We start from the raw sequence: 18,782 nt of genomic DNA, 5'->3' as shown, positions 1-18,782 counted from the left end.
GAAGGAAGGACTTACAGCAAACCGCACAGAAGCTTGATGGTGCCTGCGAAGCAGGATGGTCACTCCCTGACCATAGGGGAGATTCTTCAGTCTTCTGAGGTTCAGGAGGTCGAAGGTCAAGAGTTTCTTCGTGGAAGTTGTCAAGATTATTCTAACTGGGAATGGGACCAGCTCCTACCTTTATTCAGCTAAAGGGGGCTGCACTACGACTAGGTCCCTCCCCTGGGTGGGACAAGGAAGGGGGGTGGTTACACCCCCTATCCTTTGTCCAGTTTCCCGCCAGAGCTGGGGCTGGAGTGCCCCAGCAACTGGTTGGAACCGGTGTATGCACAGGGCACCTTGTGTGCCCCAGGCATGTCTCATTCCTTTCAGCCTGGGCCTACCTAATACACAAAATCCTGTCTGGGGTGGTGCTAGCACCTCCCAAGGCAGGAAACCCTTTGTCCAAGCCTCCCTCGCTGGAAGGTCTCCCAGCAGCAGGAGGTCAGACTTGTGTCTGTGGTGGCAGCATCCATTTTGTGATGCCAAGGCTCGAGTTAACTTTAACCGGGGTTCACAGTTACATACATGTCGTGTCCCTCTAGAAGGGTGGAATGCTACCCCCGTCGCCAGAATTGGCGAGGGGGTAGTATTCCAATTCGTATGACCCCTTACTCGACATGTTTTGATAATGTTATACCAGAGTTAGCATTTAACCGCGAGGATTATAATGCACTTAAGAGTATATGGTAAAGCGTTATCATGGAACAGCTATTAGGACTTGGTTCGGCAAGCTGCAAACGGGCTCAGCTCATGCCAGAGCACCATCTCACATAATTCCAAGCACTCTGCCTTCAGGATTGATAAGGCCTTCCATAGGAGTGACTGATAGGAATATATGTGTCCATTGTTAGGTTTAGATATAGGTATACTATATCTACAGCAAAGGGTGATTACACCACCTTGCCCCAGCTGTCTTGCAGCCAGTTGTGTCAGTTTTGGATGGTCAGCCAGGGGTGGCATAATACATGCTTCAGCCCCTGGTAGGCCCTGGGTACACCTATGCCCTGGATACCTAAGGCATACTGTACAGGGACTGATAAGGTGACTCAGTATCCAATTAGATATGTACCTAGGGTACATGGAGTCCATTTTAACAGAGAGCAGGAATCCTGGGGTCCTGAATAGCAGGATCCCAGGCCAACCAAGTCAAAAACCAGTAAAACACTAGGCAAAAAGTTGGGGGTAACCATAGTCAGATATCCACCTTCCTACATGGGGCTTCCCACAGATAGATCTGTTCGCCACACACCTTCAACGCAAAATGCCCAAGCTTAGCGTCCAGGTATCCACACCCATTGTCCAAAGGCAATGCGCTATGAATTAATTGGTCAGAGATATTAGCTTATGCTTTTCCACCTCTTCCACTCATTCCACTAGTGGTTCGGAAGCTCAGACAGCAGACCCTGACACTAATCCTAGTTGCTCCTACATGGGCCCGACAACCCTGGTTCACAACCCTGTTGGAACTATCAGTAGTTCCTCATCAAAAACTACAGCTCTCCCCCAAACTTCTCACTCAGAACCATGGAGGGAGGAGGCATCCAGATCCCAGTCAACTCAACCATACAATATGGCACCTGAAATCATAGGGTTTGGCTACCTTAATCTCCAGCCAGACTGTATGAACGTTATTAGAGGCTAGACGTCCTACAACAAGTGCATGCTACGCAGCAAAGTGGAAAAGGTTTGTCATTCACTGTAACAACAATCAAATCAATCCGCTAGATGCTTCAATTCAAAACCTCATTTGCTACTTACTATATCTACAGCGTTCCAATTTAGCGTACACATCTATACGCTTACATCTTGCTGCAACAGCTGCGTATCTACAAAACAGACAGCATTTGTCTCTCTTTAGAGTGCCTACTGTTAAAGCGTTTATGGAAGGACTTAGAGTCCTTCCACCCAGACTTCCACCTGCTCCAGTATGGAATCTCAACATCGTCCTTACCAGACTCATGGATCCACCCTTTGAGCCATTGCACAAGTGTGAACAACAATTTCTCACTTGGAAGGTAGCTTTCCTCATAGCCATCACATCTCGGAGAAGAGTGGGCGAGCTTCAGGCACTAAACCTAGAAGAGCCATTTTTACAAATACAGCAACACCAAGTGGTTCTTAGGACTACCCCAAATTTTTACCTAAAGTCATTTCTGCCTTTCATATGAACCAATCTGTTGAGTTGCCTGTGTTCTTCCCTCAACCAGACTGTGGCAGGACGTGCCCTTCACACATTAGATGTCAAAGGAGCAAACGAACATGACCCGAATCGGGTATCCGGGCGCTTTACCTAGCACCAGTTACGTTACTTGAGGACACACATTAATTTTAGTTAGGCACGGAGAGATGAAGTGATTTTCCCAGAATCACAGGATGTTTAGCGTCGTTACCGAGACTCAAACCCAGATTCCGAGGTCGAGCGTCCTTGCCGTTAGGCCAACTCCTCTCCCCTTTGGTAGGTAACTGCTATGTAGTCTATGCACAGCATATAATCTACAGCTCACATGCCTCGAACGGAAAATGCTACTTACCCAGTATGCATCTGTTGGCATATAGAGAGGCTGTAGAGCCATATGCACCCACCCGCCTCCCCGGGTACCTTTATCTGTTGCATTAACATCTTACTTAGATACATTTTAAAAGGACATCTTTTTCTACTCTTACTATCTCCACCATCACCCTTACGGCATAACAGTCTGGGGATGGAGTCGATTCCCATGCGCACTATCGCCAAAAGGAGTCACCAGCTACTTCGTGACTGCAAAGACTTCTTCGAACAAAAACAAAGTGCAAACATCTGGACCCAACACTAGATGGCGATCTATGCTAAAGCATATCTCTACAGCTCTATATGCCAAGAACAGATGCATACTGGGTATGTAGCATTTTCCTTTAACTTTGTTTTAATATCGGCCAAATCTTATGTTCAGTGTAAGGGTCATGATGCATTTTCAACAACTTATGAAAATCTGAAATCCCCCCCTTGTGCCCCCTTTCGCACCGCACCTCTCTCCATGTACCCCTATTGCACCGCATCTCCCTCTGACCCTGTCACCAGGCAGGTCGCTCCCCCCATCCTTTCCCGCCGTCTTTCTCCCGCCGTTTTTTCCCCGGCTCTCACTCGCCGCTGAGCCCCTGCCGCCCCGCCCCCTTCTCTCCCATTGGCCGCCCCGCTTCCACCTCCCAGCTGCTCCTCCCTCCCTCTGCCCTCATATGGAGGCCGCGCAGCGTGCGCGCCGCTGGCGCGCCTAAACCAAGCCCATCTGCGCCCGTCCGCACCTGGACTGCACCCAGCGCCAGGACCCCTACCCCCGACGATGCCAGCCCCCACGACGAACTTACGACGCCGCCACCCTCCACGCATTACTCGCTGGCCGGAACCCCACCTGCTACCGAGCCACCCCGAAACGCACCCACGGACCCTTCACCTGCCAAGCCTGCAAATTCACCTCCCTCAAAACCTGCACCGCTCCCGCCAATCCAGACACCAGCAACACTCACCTCAAGTGCATCCTGTTCAACACCCGCTCCGTCCACAGACACGCCGTCTAACTCTGGAACCTTCTCGACACAACATCACCAGACGTCGCCTTCCTCACAGAAACCTGGATGAACGCCTCCTCAGCCCCCGACATCGCCATAGCCATCCCGAAGGGCTACAAGATCACCCGGAAGGACCGCGTCAACCAAACCGGAGGAGGCATAGCCATCGTCCACAGAAATACTATCCGAATCTCGACCAACTCAGACGACACCATCACCGCCGCCGAGCACCTCCACTTCCAGATACACACCGACCCCAAGACCACCCTCAGAGGCACTCTCATCTACAGACCCCCGGGACCACGCACACAATTCAGCGAAACCATTGCAGACTTCATCAGCCTTCACGCCCTTACCTCCTCAGACTACATCCTCCTAGGGGACCTCAACTTCCACCTGGAGAACAACAATGACAGCAACACCGCCGCCCTCCTGGACAACCTCGCCAACCTCGGACTCGAGCAACTGGAGAACACCCCCACCCACTACGCCGGTCACACGCTTGACCCCATCTTCTCCTCCAGCAAGCACATCTCCTTCAGCCACTCCACCGGACTTCACTGGACAGATCACAGCTGCGTCCACTTCAACTTCAGGAGAACCACGACCCACCACCACCCACAACAGGTTCCCTGCAGAATCTGGAGCAAGATCACCGCCGACCATCTCACCACCATCTCAGAACCCTCCCACCAACACGAGGGACCCCAACGAAGCAGCCCGCAACCTCACACAGTGGCTCACCAACTGCGCCGATGACCTCGCGCCACTGAAGAACCCTCCCAGCAGACCCGGCAGCAAGAAAGCTTCGTGGTTCACCAACGACCTCAAAAACTCCAAGAAAACCTGCCGCACCCTCGAGAAAGCCTGGCGCCAAGACCAGACGACAGAACATGACAGCCCTCAAGAACGCCACCCGCAAACACCACCAGCTGATCCGCACCACCCTAAGGACAACATTCAAAGAACGTCTGGACAACAACACCCACAACAGCAAGGAACTCTTCAGCATCGTTAAATAGCTCTCCAACCCCAGCACCTGCAACGACGACATCACACCCTCGCAAGACCTCTGCGATTCACTCGCCTCGTACTTTCACCGCAAGATCGCCGACATACACAACAGCTTCAGCGCACAGACCACGCACCCAACCACCGAACCAGCACCCCTCACCACCACCCTCTGCAACTGGACCTCGGTCAGCACCGAAGACACCACCCGCACGATGAACACCATCCACTCCGGCTCCCCAACCAACCACTGTCCTCACCACATCTTCAACAAAGCCGACTCCGTCATCGCACCGTAACTCCGGGACATCATTAACAGCTCCTTCGCATCCGCCACCTTCCCGGAGAGCTGGAAACCTGCCGAGCTCAGCGCCCTCCTGAAGAAACCCACCGCAGACCCCACGGACCTCAAGAACTTCCGCCCCATCTCGCTCCTCCCCTTTCCTGCCAAAGTCATCGAGAAGATCGTCAACAAACAACTCTCCGCCTTCCTCGAGACAAAGTGATCCCTCGACCCCTCGCAGTCCGGTTTCCAAACAAACCACAGCACCGAGACCGCCCTCATCGCAGCTACCGACGACATCAGGTCCCTGCTTGACAACGGGGAAACAGCGGCACTCATCCTCCTGGACCTCTCAGCAGCCTTCGACACCGTATGCCACCGCACCCTGATACAACGCCTCAGGAACACAGGAATCCAAGGAACGGCCTTGGAGTGGATCATCTCGTTCCTCGCCGGAAGAACCCAGAGAGTCCGCCTCCCCCGTTCCGATCCGCGGCCACCGAAGTCATCTGCGGTGTTCCGCAAGGATCCTCGCTCAGCCACACCCTCTTCAATGTCTACATGAGCCCCCTCGCAGCCATCGCTCGCCAACACAACCTACACATCATCTCCTACGCCGACGACACCCAGCTAATCCTCTCCCTCTCCAACGACCCGCCACCTTTGATTTACCACAAACCACTATACCCTTCCACCCTTGATTTACCACAAACCACTATACCGTTCCACCCTTGATTTACCACAAACCACTATACCCTTCCAACCTTGATGTACCACAAACCACTATACCCTTCCACCATTAACTTACCACAAAACACTATACCCTTCCACAATTGATTTACCACAAACCACTATACCTTTCCACCATTGATTTACCACAAACATTGATGTCTTTAAAGACCAATGTAATCCATGGCTAAACACTTATAAGATTCCAAATGCGGACCCGATTGGCTATTAAAATTAACATACTACCAACATAATAGCACAAACAAGTACACATAGTAACAGTGACTTTACTTCTCTCTCTTTTACTATCTCACACCCCTTTCTATCACTCTTACACACACTACTAACATCTCCAGCATATAGAGTTAACAAACAACCACTACAAATATACTAACACAACTACAAACACACCACTACACAGAAAACCTTGAGTAGAAAATAATTTACGTTACACCACTAATGCCTCTTTTAATGCAAGACATATTGGCATTGCCAATGCTTGTGTAAATCTGCTTGTGGCCCTTAATTAGGCTATAACAAAATGTCCACATCTGCTGTGCGGATGTACTAGAGAATCTTGGGATTATGGGTAGTTCGTGGCGTACGGGGCTCGTGAGGATGGAAGCTAACCATCCAGACTATGTTGTCGTTGCAGGATTTCCAACTATAGCTAACTGTAGTCGATCACAAAATCTTGTGGATTTACGTAGCATTGTGTGTCCTCCTACTGCGAAATGGAAAAAATAAACATTTTACCTAGCCCGGATGCTGGGTGAGTCTCCGCCCTCCCACCAATCATTGCAGGTGTGTTTTTGTCTCCTCAGAGCCCTCTTCATGGAGCCCACGCTGCTGATGCTGGATGAGCCCACCAACCACCTGGACCTAAACGCTGTCATCTGGTTAAACAAGTGAGTCGACCCGTCGCACATTATTGTTTGAAGAAGCTAGCTGCTATGAAAGTAGATTTCATTGACTCTCTCTCTTCGCAGCTATCTGCAGGGATGGAAGAAGACGCTCCTGATCGTCTCCCACGACCAAGGATTCTTGGATGACGTTTGTACCGACATCATCCATCTCGATACCCAGAAGCTGTTCTACTACAGAGGAAACTACAGTAAGAATTGATCACCAGAGCATCCGGGAGGATGGGGGAGGAGCATAGGAAAGGGAAGTCCCGCTGAGTTTGGGAACTTGATCTCATGTCCAGCTTCCTTAAGACCTTTGTATAGGACATTCATTTGTTGCATTGTAGGATGTTCAGTCGTTGCGTTATAGGACGTTCAGTCGTTGCATTGTAGGACGTTCAGTCGTTGCATTGTAGGACGTTCAGTCGTTGCATTGTAGGACTTTCAGTCGTTGCATTGTAGGATGTTCAGTCGATTGTGCTTCAGAGGCGTTCACGTCTTCAGTTATGCACTGCCATTTTGTGCCATTTACTTTGTGCAGAACTTTTCCTATTGTCATCCTCTTTTTCCTTACTCCCTCGTGTCAGTTTGTGTGACCTTAGTCCACAGGCCTTTTTTCTGACCCTAGTGTCTGATACTATGAATGTCTGTCTGCAGGGCTCTCTTTCCGTGCATCTTTCTGTCTGCAGGGCTCTTTCCGTGCATCTTTCTGTCTGCAGGCCTCTCTTTCCGTGCATCTTTCTGTCTGCAGGGCTCTCTTTCCGTGCATCTTTCTGTCTGCAGGCCTCTCTTTCCGTGCATCTTTCTGTCTGCAGGGCTCTCTTTCCGTGCATCTTTCGGTCTGCAGGGCTCTTTCCGTGCATCTTTCTGTCTGCAGGGCTCTTTCCGTGCATCTTTCTGTCTGCAGGGCTCTTTCCGTGCATCTTTCTGTCTGCAGGGCTCTTTCTTCCGACCCTAGTGTCTGGTACTATGGATGTCTGTCTGCAGGGCTCTCTTTCCGTGCATCTTTCTGTCTGCAGGGCTCTTTCCGTGCATCTTTCTGTCTGCAGGGCTCTTTCCGTGCATCTTTCTGTCTGCAGGGCGCTCTTTCTGTGCATCTTTCGGTCTGCAGGGCTCTCTTTCCGTGCATCTTTCTGTCTGCAGGGCGCTCTTTCTGTGCATCTTTCGGTCTGCAGGGCTCTCTTTCCGTGCATCTTTCGGTCTGCAGGGCTCTATTCGTGCATCTTTCGGTCTGCAGGGCTCTATTCGTGCATCTTTCGGTCTGCAGGGCTCTCTTTCCGTGCATCTTTCTGCCTGCAGGGCTCTTTCCGTGAATCTTTCTGCCTGCAGGGCTCTTTCCGTGCATCTTTCTGCCTGCAGGGCTCTCTTTCTGTGCATCTTTCTGTCTGCAGGGCTCTTTTATGCATCTTTCTGTCTGCAGGGCTCTTTTATGCATCTTTCTGTCTGCAGGGCTCTCTATCCGTGCATCTTTCTGTCTGCAGGGCTCTCTATCCGTGCATCTTGCTGTCTGCAGGGCTCTTTCCGTGCATCTTTCTGTCTGCAGGGCTCTCTATCCGTGCATCTTTCTGTCTGCAGGGCTCTTTCCGTGCATCTTTCTGTCTCCATGGCTCTCTTTCCGTGCATCTTTCTGTCTGCATGGCTCTCTTTCCGTGCATCTTTCTGTCTGCAGGGCTCTCTTTCCGTGCATCTTTCTGTCTGCAGGGCTCTCTTTCCGTGCATCTTTCTGTCTGCAGGGCTCTCTTTCTGTGCATCTTTCTGTCTGCAGGGCTCTTTTATGCATCTTTCTGTCTGCAGGGCTCTTTCCGTGCATCTTTCGGTCTGCAGGGCTCTCTATCCGTGCATCTTTCTGTCTGCAGGGCTCTCTATCCGTCCATCTTTCTGTCTGCAGGGCTCTCTATCCGTGCATCTTTCTGTCTGCAGGGCTCTTTCCGTGCATCTTTCTGTCTGCAGGGCTCTTTCTGTGCATCTTTCTGTCTGCAGGGCTCTATTCGTGCATCTTTCGGTCTGCAGGGCTCTTTCCGTGCATCTTTCTGTCTGCAGGGCTCTTTCCGTGCATCTTTCTGTCTGCAGGGCTCTCTTTCCGTGCATCTTTCTGTCTGCAGGGCTCTCTTTCCGTGCATCTTTCTGTCTGCAGGGCTCTTTCCGTGCATCTTTCTGTCTGCAGGGCTCTCTTTCCGTGCATCTTTCGGTCTGCAGGGCTCTCTATCCGTGCATCTTTCTGTCTGCAGGGCTCTTTCCGTGCATCTTTCTGTCTGCAGGGCTCTTTCCGTGCATCTTTCTGTCTGCAGGGCTCTTTCCGTGCATCTTTCTGTCTGCAGGGCTCTCTTTCCGTGCATCTTCGGTCTGCAGGGCTCTCTTTCCGTGCATCTTTCGGTCTGCAGGGCTCTTTCCGTGCATCTTTCGGTCTGCAGGGCTCTTTCCGTGCATCTTTCGGTCTGCAGGGCTCTCTTTCCGTGCATCTTTCAATCTGCAGGGCTCTTTCCGTGCATCTTTCTGTCTGCAGGGCGCTCTTTCTGTGCATCTTTCGGTCTGCAGGGCTCTATTCGTGCATCTTTCGGTCTGCAGGGCTCTATTCGTGCATCTTTCGGTCTGCAGGGCTCTCTTTCCGTGCATCTTTCTGTCTGCAGGGCTCTTTTATGCATCTTTCTGTCTGCAGGGCTCTCTATCCGTGCATCTTTATGTCTGCAGGGCTCTCTATCCGTGCATCTTGCTGTCTGCAGGGCTCTCTATCCGTGCATCTTTATGTCTGCAGGGCTCTCTATCCGTGCATCTTGCTGTCTGCAGGGCTCTCTATCCGTGCATCTTGCTGTCTGCAGGGCTCTCTATCCGTGCATCTTTCTGTCTGCAGGGCTCTTTCCGTGCATCTTTCTGTCTCCATGGCTTTTTCCGTGCATCTTTCTGTCTGCATGGCTCTCTTTCCGTGCATCTTTCTCTCTGCAGGGCTCTTTCTGTGCATCTTTCTGTCTGCAGGGCTCTCTTTCTGTGCATCTTTCTGTCTGCAGGGCTCTCTTTCTGTGCATCTTTCTGTCTGCAGGGCTCTTTTATGCATCTTTCTGTCTGCAGGGCTCTTTTATGCATCTTTCTATCTGCAGGGCTCTCTATCCGTGCATCTTTGTCTGCAGGGCTCTCTATCCGTGCATCTTTCTGTCTGCAGGGCTCTCTATCCGTGCATCTTTCTGTCTGCAGGGCTCTCTTTCTGTGCATCTTTCTGTCTGCAGGGCTCTTTTATGCACCTTTCTGTCTGCAGGGCACTTTTATGCATCTTTCTGTCTGCAGGGCTCTCTATCCGTGCATCTTTGTCTGCAGGGCTCTCTATCCGTGCATCTTTGTCTGCAGGGCTCTCTATCCGTGCATCTTGCTGTCTGCAGGGCTCTTTCCGTGCATCTTTCTGTCTGCAGGGCTCTCTATCCATGCATCTTTCTGTCTGCAGGGCTCTCTATCCGTGCATCTTTCTGTCTGCAGGGCTCTTTCCGTGCATCTTTCTGTCTGCATGGCTCTCTTTCCGTGCATCTTTCTGTCTGCATGGCTCTCTTTCCGTGCATCTTTCTCTCCGCAGGGCTCTTTCCGTGCATCTTTCTGTCTGCAGGGCTCTCTTTCCGTGCATCTTTCTGTCTGCAGGGCTCTCTTTCCGTGCATCTTTCTGTCTGCAGGGCTCTCTTTCCATGCATCTTTCTGTCTGCAGGGCTCTTTCCATTTCCTAATGTCGTTCTGTATTATGCCTTATGCAGACCTATTTCTCCTTATCCCTGGTGTCTAGTCGTAGGACTCTAGGGGTTCCTCTGTACAAATGCCAATTCATTATATGTGTTTTTTAAACATGGCTGGCTCTAAAGCCTATTTCCTCCTTACTCTGCCGGTTTCCGTGCATGCCTTGTCATGAGTTCTGTAATGCCCGTTGCATGAGACCATCTATAGGTCACTTTCCAGTCACCTAGGGAGTGACTCTGGTGGTTTGTGTCCCTCCGTACACACCTTCCTACGTCCCCTAAAACCTTCTTTTGAATTCCAGACACCTTTAAGAAGATGTACCAGCAGAAGCAAAAGGAGCAGCAGAAACTGTATGACAAGCAGGAGAAGAAGCTGAAGGACCTGAAGGCGGGGGGCAAATCATCGAAGCAGGCGGTGAGTAGCGGAGATGGTGGAATAGTGCACGGGGCATAGAGAGGCGAAAGACCTACAAAGCAGGCAGTAAGTAGCAGAGCAGGTAAATGAGTGCACAGGGTATAGAGGGAAGAAAGACCCTCAAAGCAAGCGGTGAGTAGCAGAGGTGGTAAATTAATGCTCAGGGTATAGAGAGGAGAAAGACCCTTGAAGCAGGCCATGAGTGGCAGAGGTGGTGAATTAGTGCACAGGGTCCAAAGAGTAAAAAGACCCTCTAGCAGGCAGTGAGTAGCGGAGATGGTGGAATAGTGCAAGGGGTATAGAGAGGAGAAAGACCTACAAAGCAGGCAGGAAGTAGCAGAGCAGGTAAACGAGTGCACAGGGTATAGAGGGAAGAAAGACCTTCAAGGCAGGCGGTGAGTAGCAGAAGTAGTGAATTAATGCGCAGGGTACAGAGAGGAGAAAGACCTACAAAGCAGGCAGGAAGTAGCAGAGGTGGTGAATTATTCTGCAGGGTATAGAGGGGAGAAAGACCTTCAAGGCAAGCAGTGAGTAGCTGAGGTGGTGAATCAATGCACAGGGTATAGAGAGGAGAAAGACCCTCTAGTAGGCCGGTGAGTAGCAGAGGTGGTGAATTAGTGCACAGGGTATAGAGGGGAGAAAGACCCTCAAAGCAACCGGTGAGTAGCAGAGGTGGTGAATTAGTGCACAGGGTATAGAGAGGAGAAAGACCCTCTAGCAGGCGGTGAGTAGCAGAGGTGGTGCATTAATGCGCAGGGTATAGAGAGGAGAAAGACCTACAAAGCAGGCAGGAAGTAGTAGAGGTGGTGAATTAATGCGCAGGGTTAGAGAGTTGAAAGATGCTCTAAGCAGGCGGTGAGTAGTCGAGGTGGTGAATTAATGCGCAGGGTTAGAGAGTTGAAAGATGCTATAAGCAGGCGGTGAGTAGTAGAGGTGGTGAATTAATGCGCAGGGTATAGAGAGGAGAAAGACCCTCTAAGCAGGTGGTGGGTAGCAGAGGTGGTGAATTATTCTGCAGGTATAGAGAGGAGAAAGACCCTCTAGCAGGCGGTGAGTAGCAGAGGTGGTGAATTGGTGCACAGGGTATAGAGGGGAGAAAGATCCTCAAAGCAACCGGTGAGTAGCAGAGGTGGTGAATTAGTGCATAGGGTATAGAGGGGAGAAAGACCCTCTGAGCAGGCGGTGAGTAGCAGAGGTGGTGAATTGGTGCACAGGGTATAGAGGGGAGAAAGACCCTCTAGCAGGCGGTGAGTAGCAGAGGTGGTGAATTAGTGCGCAGGGTATAGAGAGGAGAAAGACCCTCTAAGCAGTCAGTGAGTAGCAGAGTTGTAATTCACAGGTCCTGCAGAGGGAGACGATACTGTAGGCAAGCAGTATTGAGCTGGTACAAGGCATTACTTTACAGGTCATAAAAGGGTGGCAGCGATGCACATAGGCCTGGCCTTACTAATGGAGTTACAGAAAGGGGGAAGCTTTTGCTCTGTGCAGGTGCTATAGTGCATAGGACACGACACGCCTTACTAGACGGGCTATGGGTGGCGGGCTGAGCGGGTCACTCGACTGTGCCTAATCCTACTGCACAGGTTCTAGATGGCCGATGGGCACTCAAAGGAAGCTTGGAGATGGCCTGACCGGTTACAGAAGGGGTTGCCAACAAGAGGTGAGAGTGCCTGAAGGCTCGAGCCAGATGCCTGGCTCTCGGCCAGCTCGAGGTCCTCTTCGACCTAGAGCCAGAACGAGCCTGCTTTCTCATGATTTCTGCCCAGCTCGATCTCAAGCTCATACTCCCCTGCCCCAGAGAAGGTGCTTCCCAGCGCTGCTCTTTGATCAGGCCGTCTGAACTGCTTCTGCCCCAGGAGAAAAACTCAAGTCTGGCCCTGCTGAGCTGTGTGTGAACATGCCTCTGAGCTGTGCCCGGCACTTCACTTGTGTAGATGCCAAGACCGTAACGTTCTGGTTTCTCCTAGACCTTTGTTTTGAAATTGCATGCAGTTGGCTTTCCTGAAACCTCCTTAAATTAGTTGCTTTCTATGTCCGGCGAAGCTGGAAAACATTCAAATGGTATACTCCATTTTACATTAACTTTGTATTATTTTTTCAAGAAGCACTTTTTTGTCAGCTTCTAAAGTGTTGGTGTAGGCCAATAGCCCACCCTTGCACTAAATCCACAGTGTGTCTATCAGCCACTGGCTGACTCTGGAGAGGTATATAAAGACCCCTCTGGTGTTCTGCACTAGAGTGTCCTTTACATCATTTTTATTGTATGGCACTATTTGAATTGAACACACGTTTCTTTGGGGAATTGCCTGTTGCTTGTGCAAAAGCTATGAGGGAGTTTTTCTTAAAACTGTGCTGGGAAATAACTAGATTGTCTTTATATTTTTTGTAGTAGTACCCCTTTCTGAACTAATAACCTAGTTACTGAAAGTTGCCCCATACTTCTAGGCGACTTTTGGAGCACTTCTTTTGTTATGTTATGAGCATTTGTAACGCGCACAGCTGCTCCAGCGAAGGAGCGTCCTGGCGCCCATCAAGGAACCAACATAACACAACTAGATAAAAAGAACAAAGGAAGACAATTTAGGGAAATAAAAAGGTCTTAACCGCCCTACGAAACGCGAGCAGCTCACCGAGGGTACGTATCTCTACAGGAAGGGAGTTCCACAAAGCTGCAGCACGTACTCGAAATGAACGGCCACCAGCATGGCTGCGCTTAAACCGGGGGACTACTGCAAGTTCAAGGTCCGAAGAACGCAGGCATCGGGCAGAAACATAAAAGGACAAAAGATTCAAAAGAATCTGAGCAGGGGATCCCTTGAGGATCTTATGAGACATGCAAAGCACTTTGAATTGAAGCCTCTGCTTAATCGGCAGCCAATTGAGAGAGCGCAAGGTGCTCGCAGCTGAACAGTACCTAGGTAGCCCCACTACTGCTCTGGCAGCCGCATTTTGCACACGTTGAAGACGAGTGATTTCGGCCTGATTTAACCCTACCAAAAGGGAGCTGGCATAATCAAGCCGAGAGATCACCGTTGCCTGCACAATGAGCTGCCTGGTCGAAGCATAAAATTTTTTAACACAGGTCTTAAGCTGCGCAAAACACCAAAGCAGCAGGCAGCAGTGCGCTTAGTGTGGCAGACAAAGCTGAGAGTGGGGTCTAACCACACCCCGAGGTTTTTTATCTCCGAGACCGGAGTTGGGGTGGGACCAAGCTCAGAAGGCCACCACGCATCTCCCCAGAGTTCCGCTTGCTTACCGAAGATCATGATCTCCGTATTTGTTGCGTTCAGCTGGAGACAGTTGGACGTCATCCAGCTGGCAACCGCCCGTAGTCCATTCTGGAATCTTGGGGCATCCAGCGCTGAATCCCCGCTGAGCGTAACCGCTAGCTGGGTGTCATCAGCGTATGACACCATGGTCATACCCCACTGCTTGACCACCTCAGCCAGCGGTCTCACGTACAGATTAAATAGCGTGGGGCTCAGCGAGGAACCCTGAGGCACACCAAGATCCAGGGGATAGAATTTAGACTGATGAGGCGGGACGGCCACGCAAAAAGATCAGTCCGCAAGAAAAGAGCGGAACCACTGGAAAGCAGTACCAACGATACCAGCATCCTCCAGGCGTTGCAGAAGAATCCCGTGCGAGACGGTGTCAAAGGCGGCGCTAAGATCTAATAAAACAAGTGCCGCCGTTTGACCCGCATCGAGCACAGAGCGCAGGTGTTCCACCATAAAAAGGAGGGCAGTCTCTGTGCTATGACCCGCTCGGAATCCATTCTGCGTCACGTCCAAGATGTTAGCACGCGAAAGATGGTCAGAGAGGGCAGTATTAACGTGCGCCTCTGCTACTTTTGCTGGCCAAGGGAGGAGTGATATCGGGCGTTAACTCTCAGGCTTGCTGGCATCCAAGGACGGCTTCTTAAAAATGGGCATAACCACTGCCTGTTTCCACTTGGCAGGAACCGACCCGGATTGGAGCGAGATATTAATCAGGGAGCATATCGGCGACTGCTCAGAGGATGCCATGTCTCTAAACAACGTTGGCCGTAACGGTTCGGCCGGAGACCCGGACTTAACTTGCAGGGCTAGATTTTTAAAGCTTTCAGGAGTTAAGCAAGGAAAGGAGTGTAACACCTCCTGCACCGGGGGGCTGGAGAACCTGGCCGCCGAGGGCATAACCGAAGGAAAAGCTCGGTATATAGCTTGGACTTTGCCCAAGAAAAAGGCCGCTAAGGTTTCACAATGTGAACTGGAGCAAGATTCATTCGCAGAGGCCTTTTTTGCCACCAGATCCTTGAGGGCCTTAAAGATAGCTTTAGATTAATTAGTGCTGTTGCGGAATTCGAGGGCATAGAATGCTGCACGTGCTCTACAAACAGCTCGATGGTAACACTTGACAGAGGACAGGTACACCGCTTTTTTACTGATCTCATATTTTTTTCGCCAGTCTCTCTCAGTGCGCCTACACATACTTTTAAGCGCCCGCAGAGAACCATCATACCAAGGACTAGGGTCCCTTGGTCCACGTTTTCTCAAGGTCATCGGTATGAGGGAATCAAGGGCCCTGGTAACCTGCCTCTGTATTCCATATGTGGTACCTGGGTGTCTACTGCGGCAGTGTCCGTGTGGTGGTTACGTCTAAGCAACATGAAGGACAACGTCCAGCAGCAACCACAAACCCGGTCTGTGTGAGGCACAAATCCACCCTAAATGAATCTGTGCTCAACCCTCTGGTAACTTGGCAAAGAGCAGTCTAGCTTAACTTGGATGCAATGTGTGAAGTATTTGTGTGACACTAAAGACCGTAATAAAGTGAAAATACCAGAGAAAAGGATCCCACACCAAGTTTAGAAAAAATAGCACTTTCTTCAATAATTAAAGAAGACGAAAACAACAAAAATGCAATCGGTAGAACTGTAGATATGCAATGTTAAAGATTATAGTGAAAATAGCGCTAAATAGCACAAAATAAACCGCCAGCTGTGGGTTTCTGGTTGCTCCTGACCAGGGTAAAGTGACCAGTTCAGGCCGACCACGTTGAACCACTGGCCGGATACAGGGACCCTGTTAGGGCTGTTGAAGAGAGTTCCTTAAATCCTGGGTGTGGAGTGTTGCGAGGGTCTGCGGCAGACCTGCATGGTACAGCCAAAGCACTGCGTCCGTTCCGAGGTGCGAGCGGGACTGCGATGCAAGGGCCTGTGTCGTTATCGAAGATGCTGTCACAGGACTTGTGATGTGAAGTCCGGTGTCGAGGATGCGATGCACAGTTGAGGTAATGTGTCGGTTCCGAGGAGCTGCGAGGCTGCGATGTGGAGCCCAGCATCATCGTCGAGGCCTGTTGATGAGCGATGTGAGGGCCGTGCGCTGAGGATGTCTTGCGCAGTAGTGGTTCCAATGGGTTGCGAAGGGGATGTAGGTCTTTGCGACAGGTCCCAGTGCTGATGCTTTGGTTTAGTTGGAGTTGTGCCACGCTGCAGAGGAGATGCTTTGGTTCTGCTGAGTCCACAGAGGCTGGCAGAGCACCTCAAGCCCGCTTCCAAGGGTCCAGACTTACAGGTCACCTATGCCCAGATTGACTCATTCCAGTGGTGACGCCATGGAGTCCGGTCATGCCTACTGTAACTCCATCTGATCAAGATGGAAGGCCTATCGATGCTCTGGGCAGAGAGCGAGTTCATTTGCAGCAATGTCTATTAAAGCGGCAAAAGCTCTGGTGACACAAGGCTGTTATGATGGACGAATTTGGAGTGACACCACCTGCATATGGAACTCCTGACGGAGGAAAAGAGCACGTCAGCAAAGGTGATCATACGAGAACACAACAACGCATCCGCTACTCTGATGCAGGCATCTATGGAAGGCGCTAAGGTGCTCTATCGCCAGCTATGAGGAGTTGCGGTCCTTTGGAGTCAAGAGTGCAAAAAGATTTTTTTTTTTACAGTGGGTACAAGGAAGAGTGACCAGGTCAGGAGTCAATGTATTGTAACTATCCAAAACGACTCATTAATATCAGTGCTAACCGTAGGAAACTGGATCTTCTTTGCAGTAGACCCCTCCACCCCCACAGCTTTCCTGGTATTAGATGCAACTTTGACTAATGTGCACTGGTTAGTGCTAACCAGGTCCCCAGGGCCCGTGCTCTGTCCCCAAAACAGGACAATTGGTCAGTTGATCCCCAAGTGACCAGGCCTTTAGCACCCCTGTATGTCCCTTGTAAGTTGTACCTCTGGTACCTCTGTCCTGAGGCGCTAAGGAGGGTCCCTGAGAGCTGCAGCATATCTTGTGACACTTGAAGGGACCCACCACCAAACTCGTACAGACTGCCACTGCAGGCTGCGTGACAAGGTGCTCTAAAAAGTGTAAAACACAACATAGTACACACTGGTGTGCCATGTCCTCTAACATTGCATGTAATATTTGTAGGTCAATCCTACACAGGCTTTATAGCCCTAAGTCAGGGTGCATTATATTACGTGTGAGGACATACCTGCATGAGCAGATATGCCCCTGAGCTGGTCAGTTCAATTACTGACAGTACAAGTGAACAGGGAAGCCATCTTAAGTTGTTTTCCGAGCTACATAATGGCTTCAATGCAAGCTATAGTGTTTGGTATCAAACACCTCTGGTTAATAAACCTGCACTGAGTCCGTGATGGATTTATTATTACATACACTCAGAGGGTGCCTTAGACCCCCCCCCCCCCCCCCCCTGAAACCTACCAGCCCTCTAGTGTGCTGGCTCACTGGTCCAGCCGAGCCTGCCACCGCAGAGGAGTTTGACCCTCTGGGAGGTGAGAGCCCTGCTCTCAAAGGACAGAAATAATGCCTTCTCTGGAGAGCGGTGTCATCACCTCCTCCTCTAGGAAGGCTGCGAAATCAGCATATCAAGGCAGGAGGCTTCAAAAGCCTGTGCCACCTTTGATATACGACGCAAGGGGTCTCTAGACTAGGGAGGTACCACCCCCTGCCCTGGACCAATCTGGTCCCAGGAAAGGCAGGTGAATTAGTATGCAGGACACATGTTGCACTGCCAGGCTGGACACACTTCTACGGGGACCAGACCAAAGTGAACATGAAATTAGGAATTCCACCATCTTGTGTGTAGTGAAATTTGGAATTCTGGGACAGGGTGATGTTTACTCCCCAAAGGAAGTTATCATCTGGGGGGTGTAGTGACCCCAGGGGTAAGTAGCCCATTGGCTGCTACCCTTCACTCCCCTTAATGTACCATAAACTGAATATTATGGGGACCCTCTGATACCAGGACCTCAGATGCCTTCTGCATCTGACACCCATGGAGCAACTAAATCATCCTGCCACTGTGCAGACTCCCGAAGAAACCCGAAGGGCTGACAGTGCTTCGCCAATTGCCAAAGAAACTCCCTTGTAGCAATGAAGCTACTCCCCTGCAATCTCGGGCACCAGAAAAGCAAGATTTGTACACCGACCTGCTGCTCACCGGGACTACCGACGCAGCCACTGCTCAGGAAGAGGTAACCGTGCTCTTACAGGTCAGATCCGCCCTCTCTCCAAGTGTGTGGTCACCAGGATCAACCAGAGCTGCACAACACCTGGGGTACTGGACCCCTTGCAGCAGCCAAGGTTTGATATGTCTAGACCGGACACCAACGCAGAGGAGGACCGACGTGCGCATCGAGGGACTTCAAGGACCCTGGGACCCAACTGCTTTGTTTACCCCCCTCTGCAGAAACCGAAGACCAAGAGTGAGTCCCCGACCACCGCCACCTTAAAGTGCCTCGGCACCCGCACCCCACAGCCAGAGTCCGAGGGAGGTGACGGTGCCCACAGGGTCCTGAGACTCACTAGAGCCGTGCCCATCGTTCGGTCTGACCAGACTGGACTGCCATTCGCCTCCTGCGTCCTCTTTCTGCAGGCCCCTCTCCAACCCCGAACGACTGAGCCCGACGCCAAAAGACACCACTGCACCCGAGCCTCACAGCCCAAGGAGAAGCGGACCAATGGTTTCCCCACGTGCCCGAGCTTCTCGAGAATTGAGCCCCCCAGTCCCAGCTTGCAGTCTGTCTGATCGGACCGTTCCCCATTGAAGTGAATGGGCACCCGAGACCGTAACACACCTCTGCACCCAGATGCCCCAGAGCCTTCCAAGGTGACCTGTTGCTGTGG

General features: G+C 51.1%; 1 protein-coding gene across 1 annotated transcript in view; it reads left to right on the top strand.

The window, feature by feature from the left end:
- The window catches only part of ABCF1 (ATP binding cassette subfamily F member 1), a 254,988-nt gene that overhangs the window by 163,110 nt on the left and 73,096 nt on the right, over positions 1-18,782 (top strand). The window contains exons 19-21 of the mRNA XM_078641704.1: positions 6,433-6,516; positions 6,598-6,722; positions 10,523-10,635. Of these exons, the coding sequence (XP_078497830.1) occupies positions 6,433-6,516; positions 6,598-6,722; positions 10,523-10,635 (322 nt within the window). The remainder of the gene's footprint in view (positions 1-6,432; positions 6,517-6,597; positions 6,723-10,522; positions 10,636-18,782) is intronic.

The sequence above is a fragment of the Lissotriton helveticus genome, chromosome 5_1 (assembly GCF_964261635.1).
Source record: "Lissotriton helveticus chromosome 5_1, aLisHel1.1, whole genome shotgun sequence".
NCBI classification, from domain to species: Eukaryota; Metazoa; Chordata; class Amphibia; order Caudata; family Salamandridae; genus Lissotriton; species Lissotriton helveticus.
Note: the sequence above shows the minus strand (reverse complement) of the source record. Positions and strands in the feature narration are given on the sequence as shown.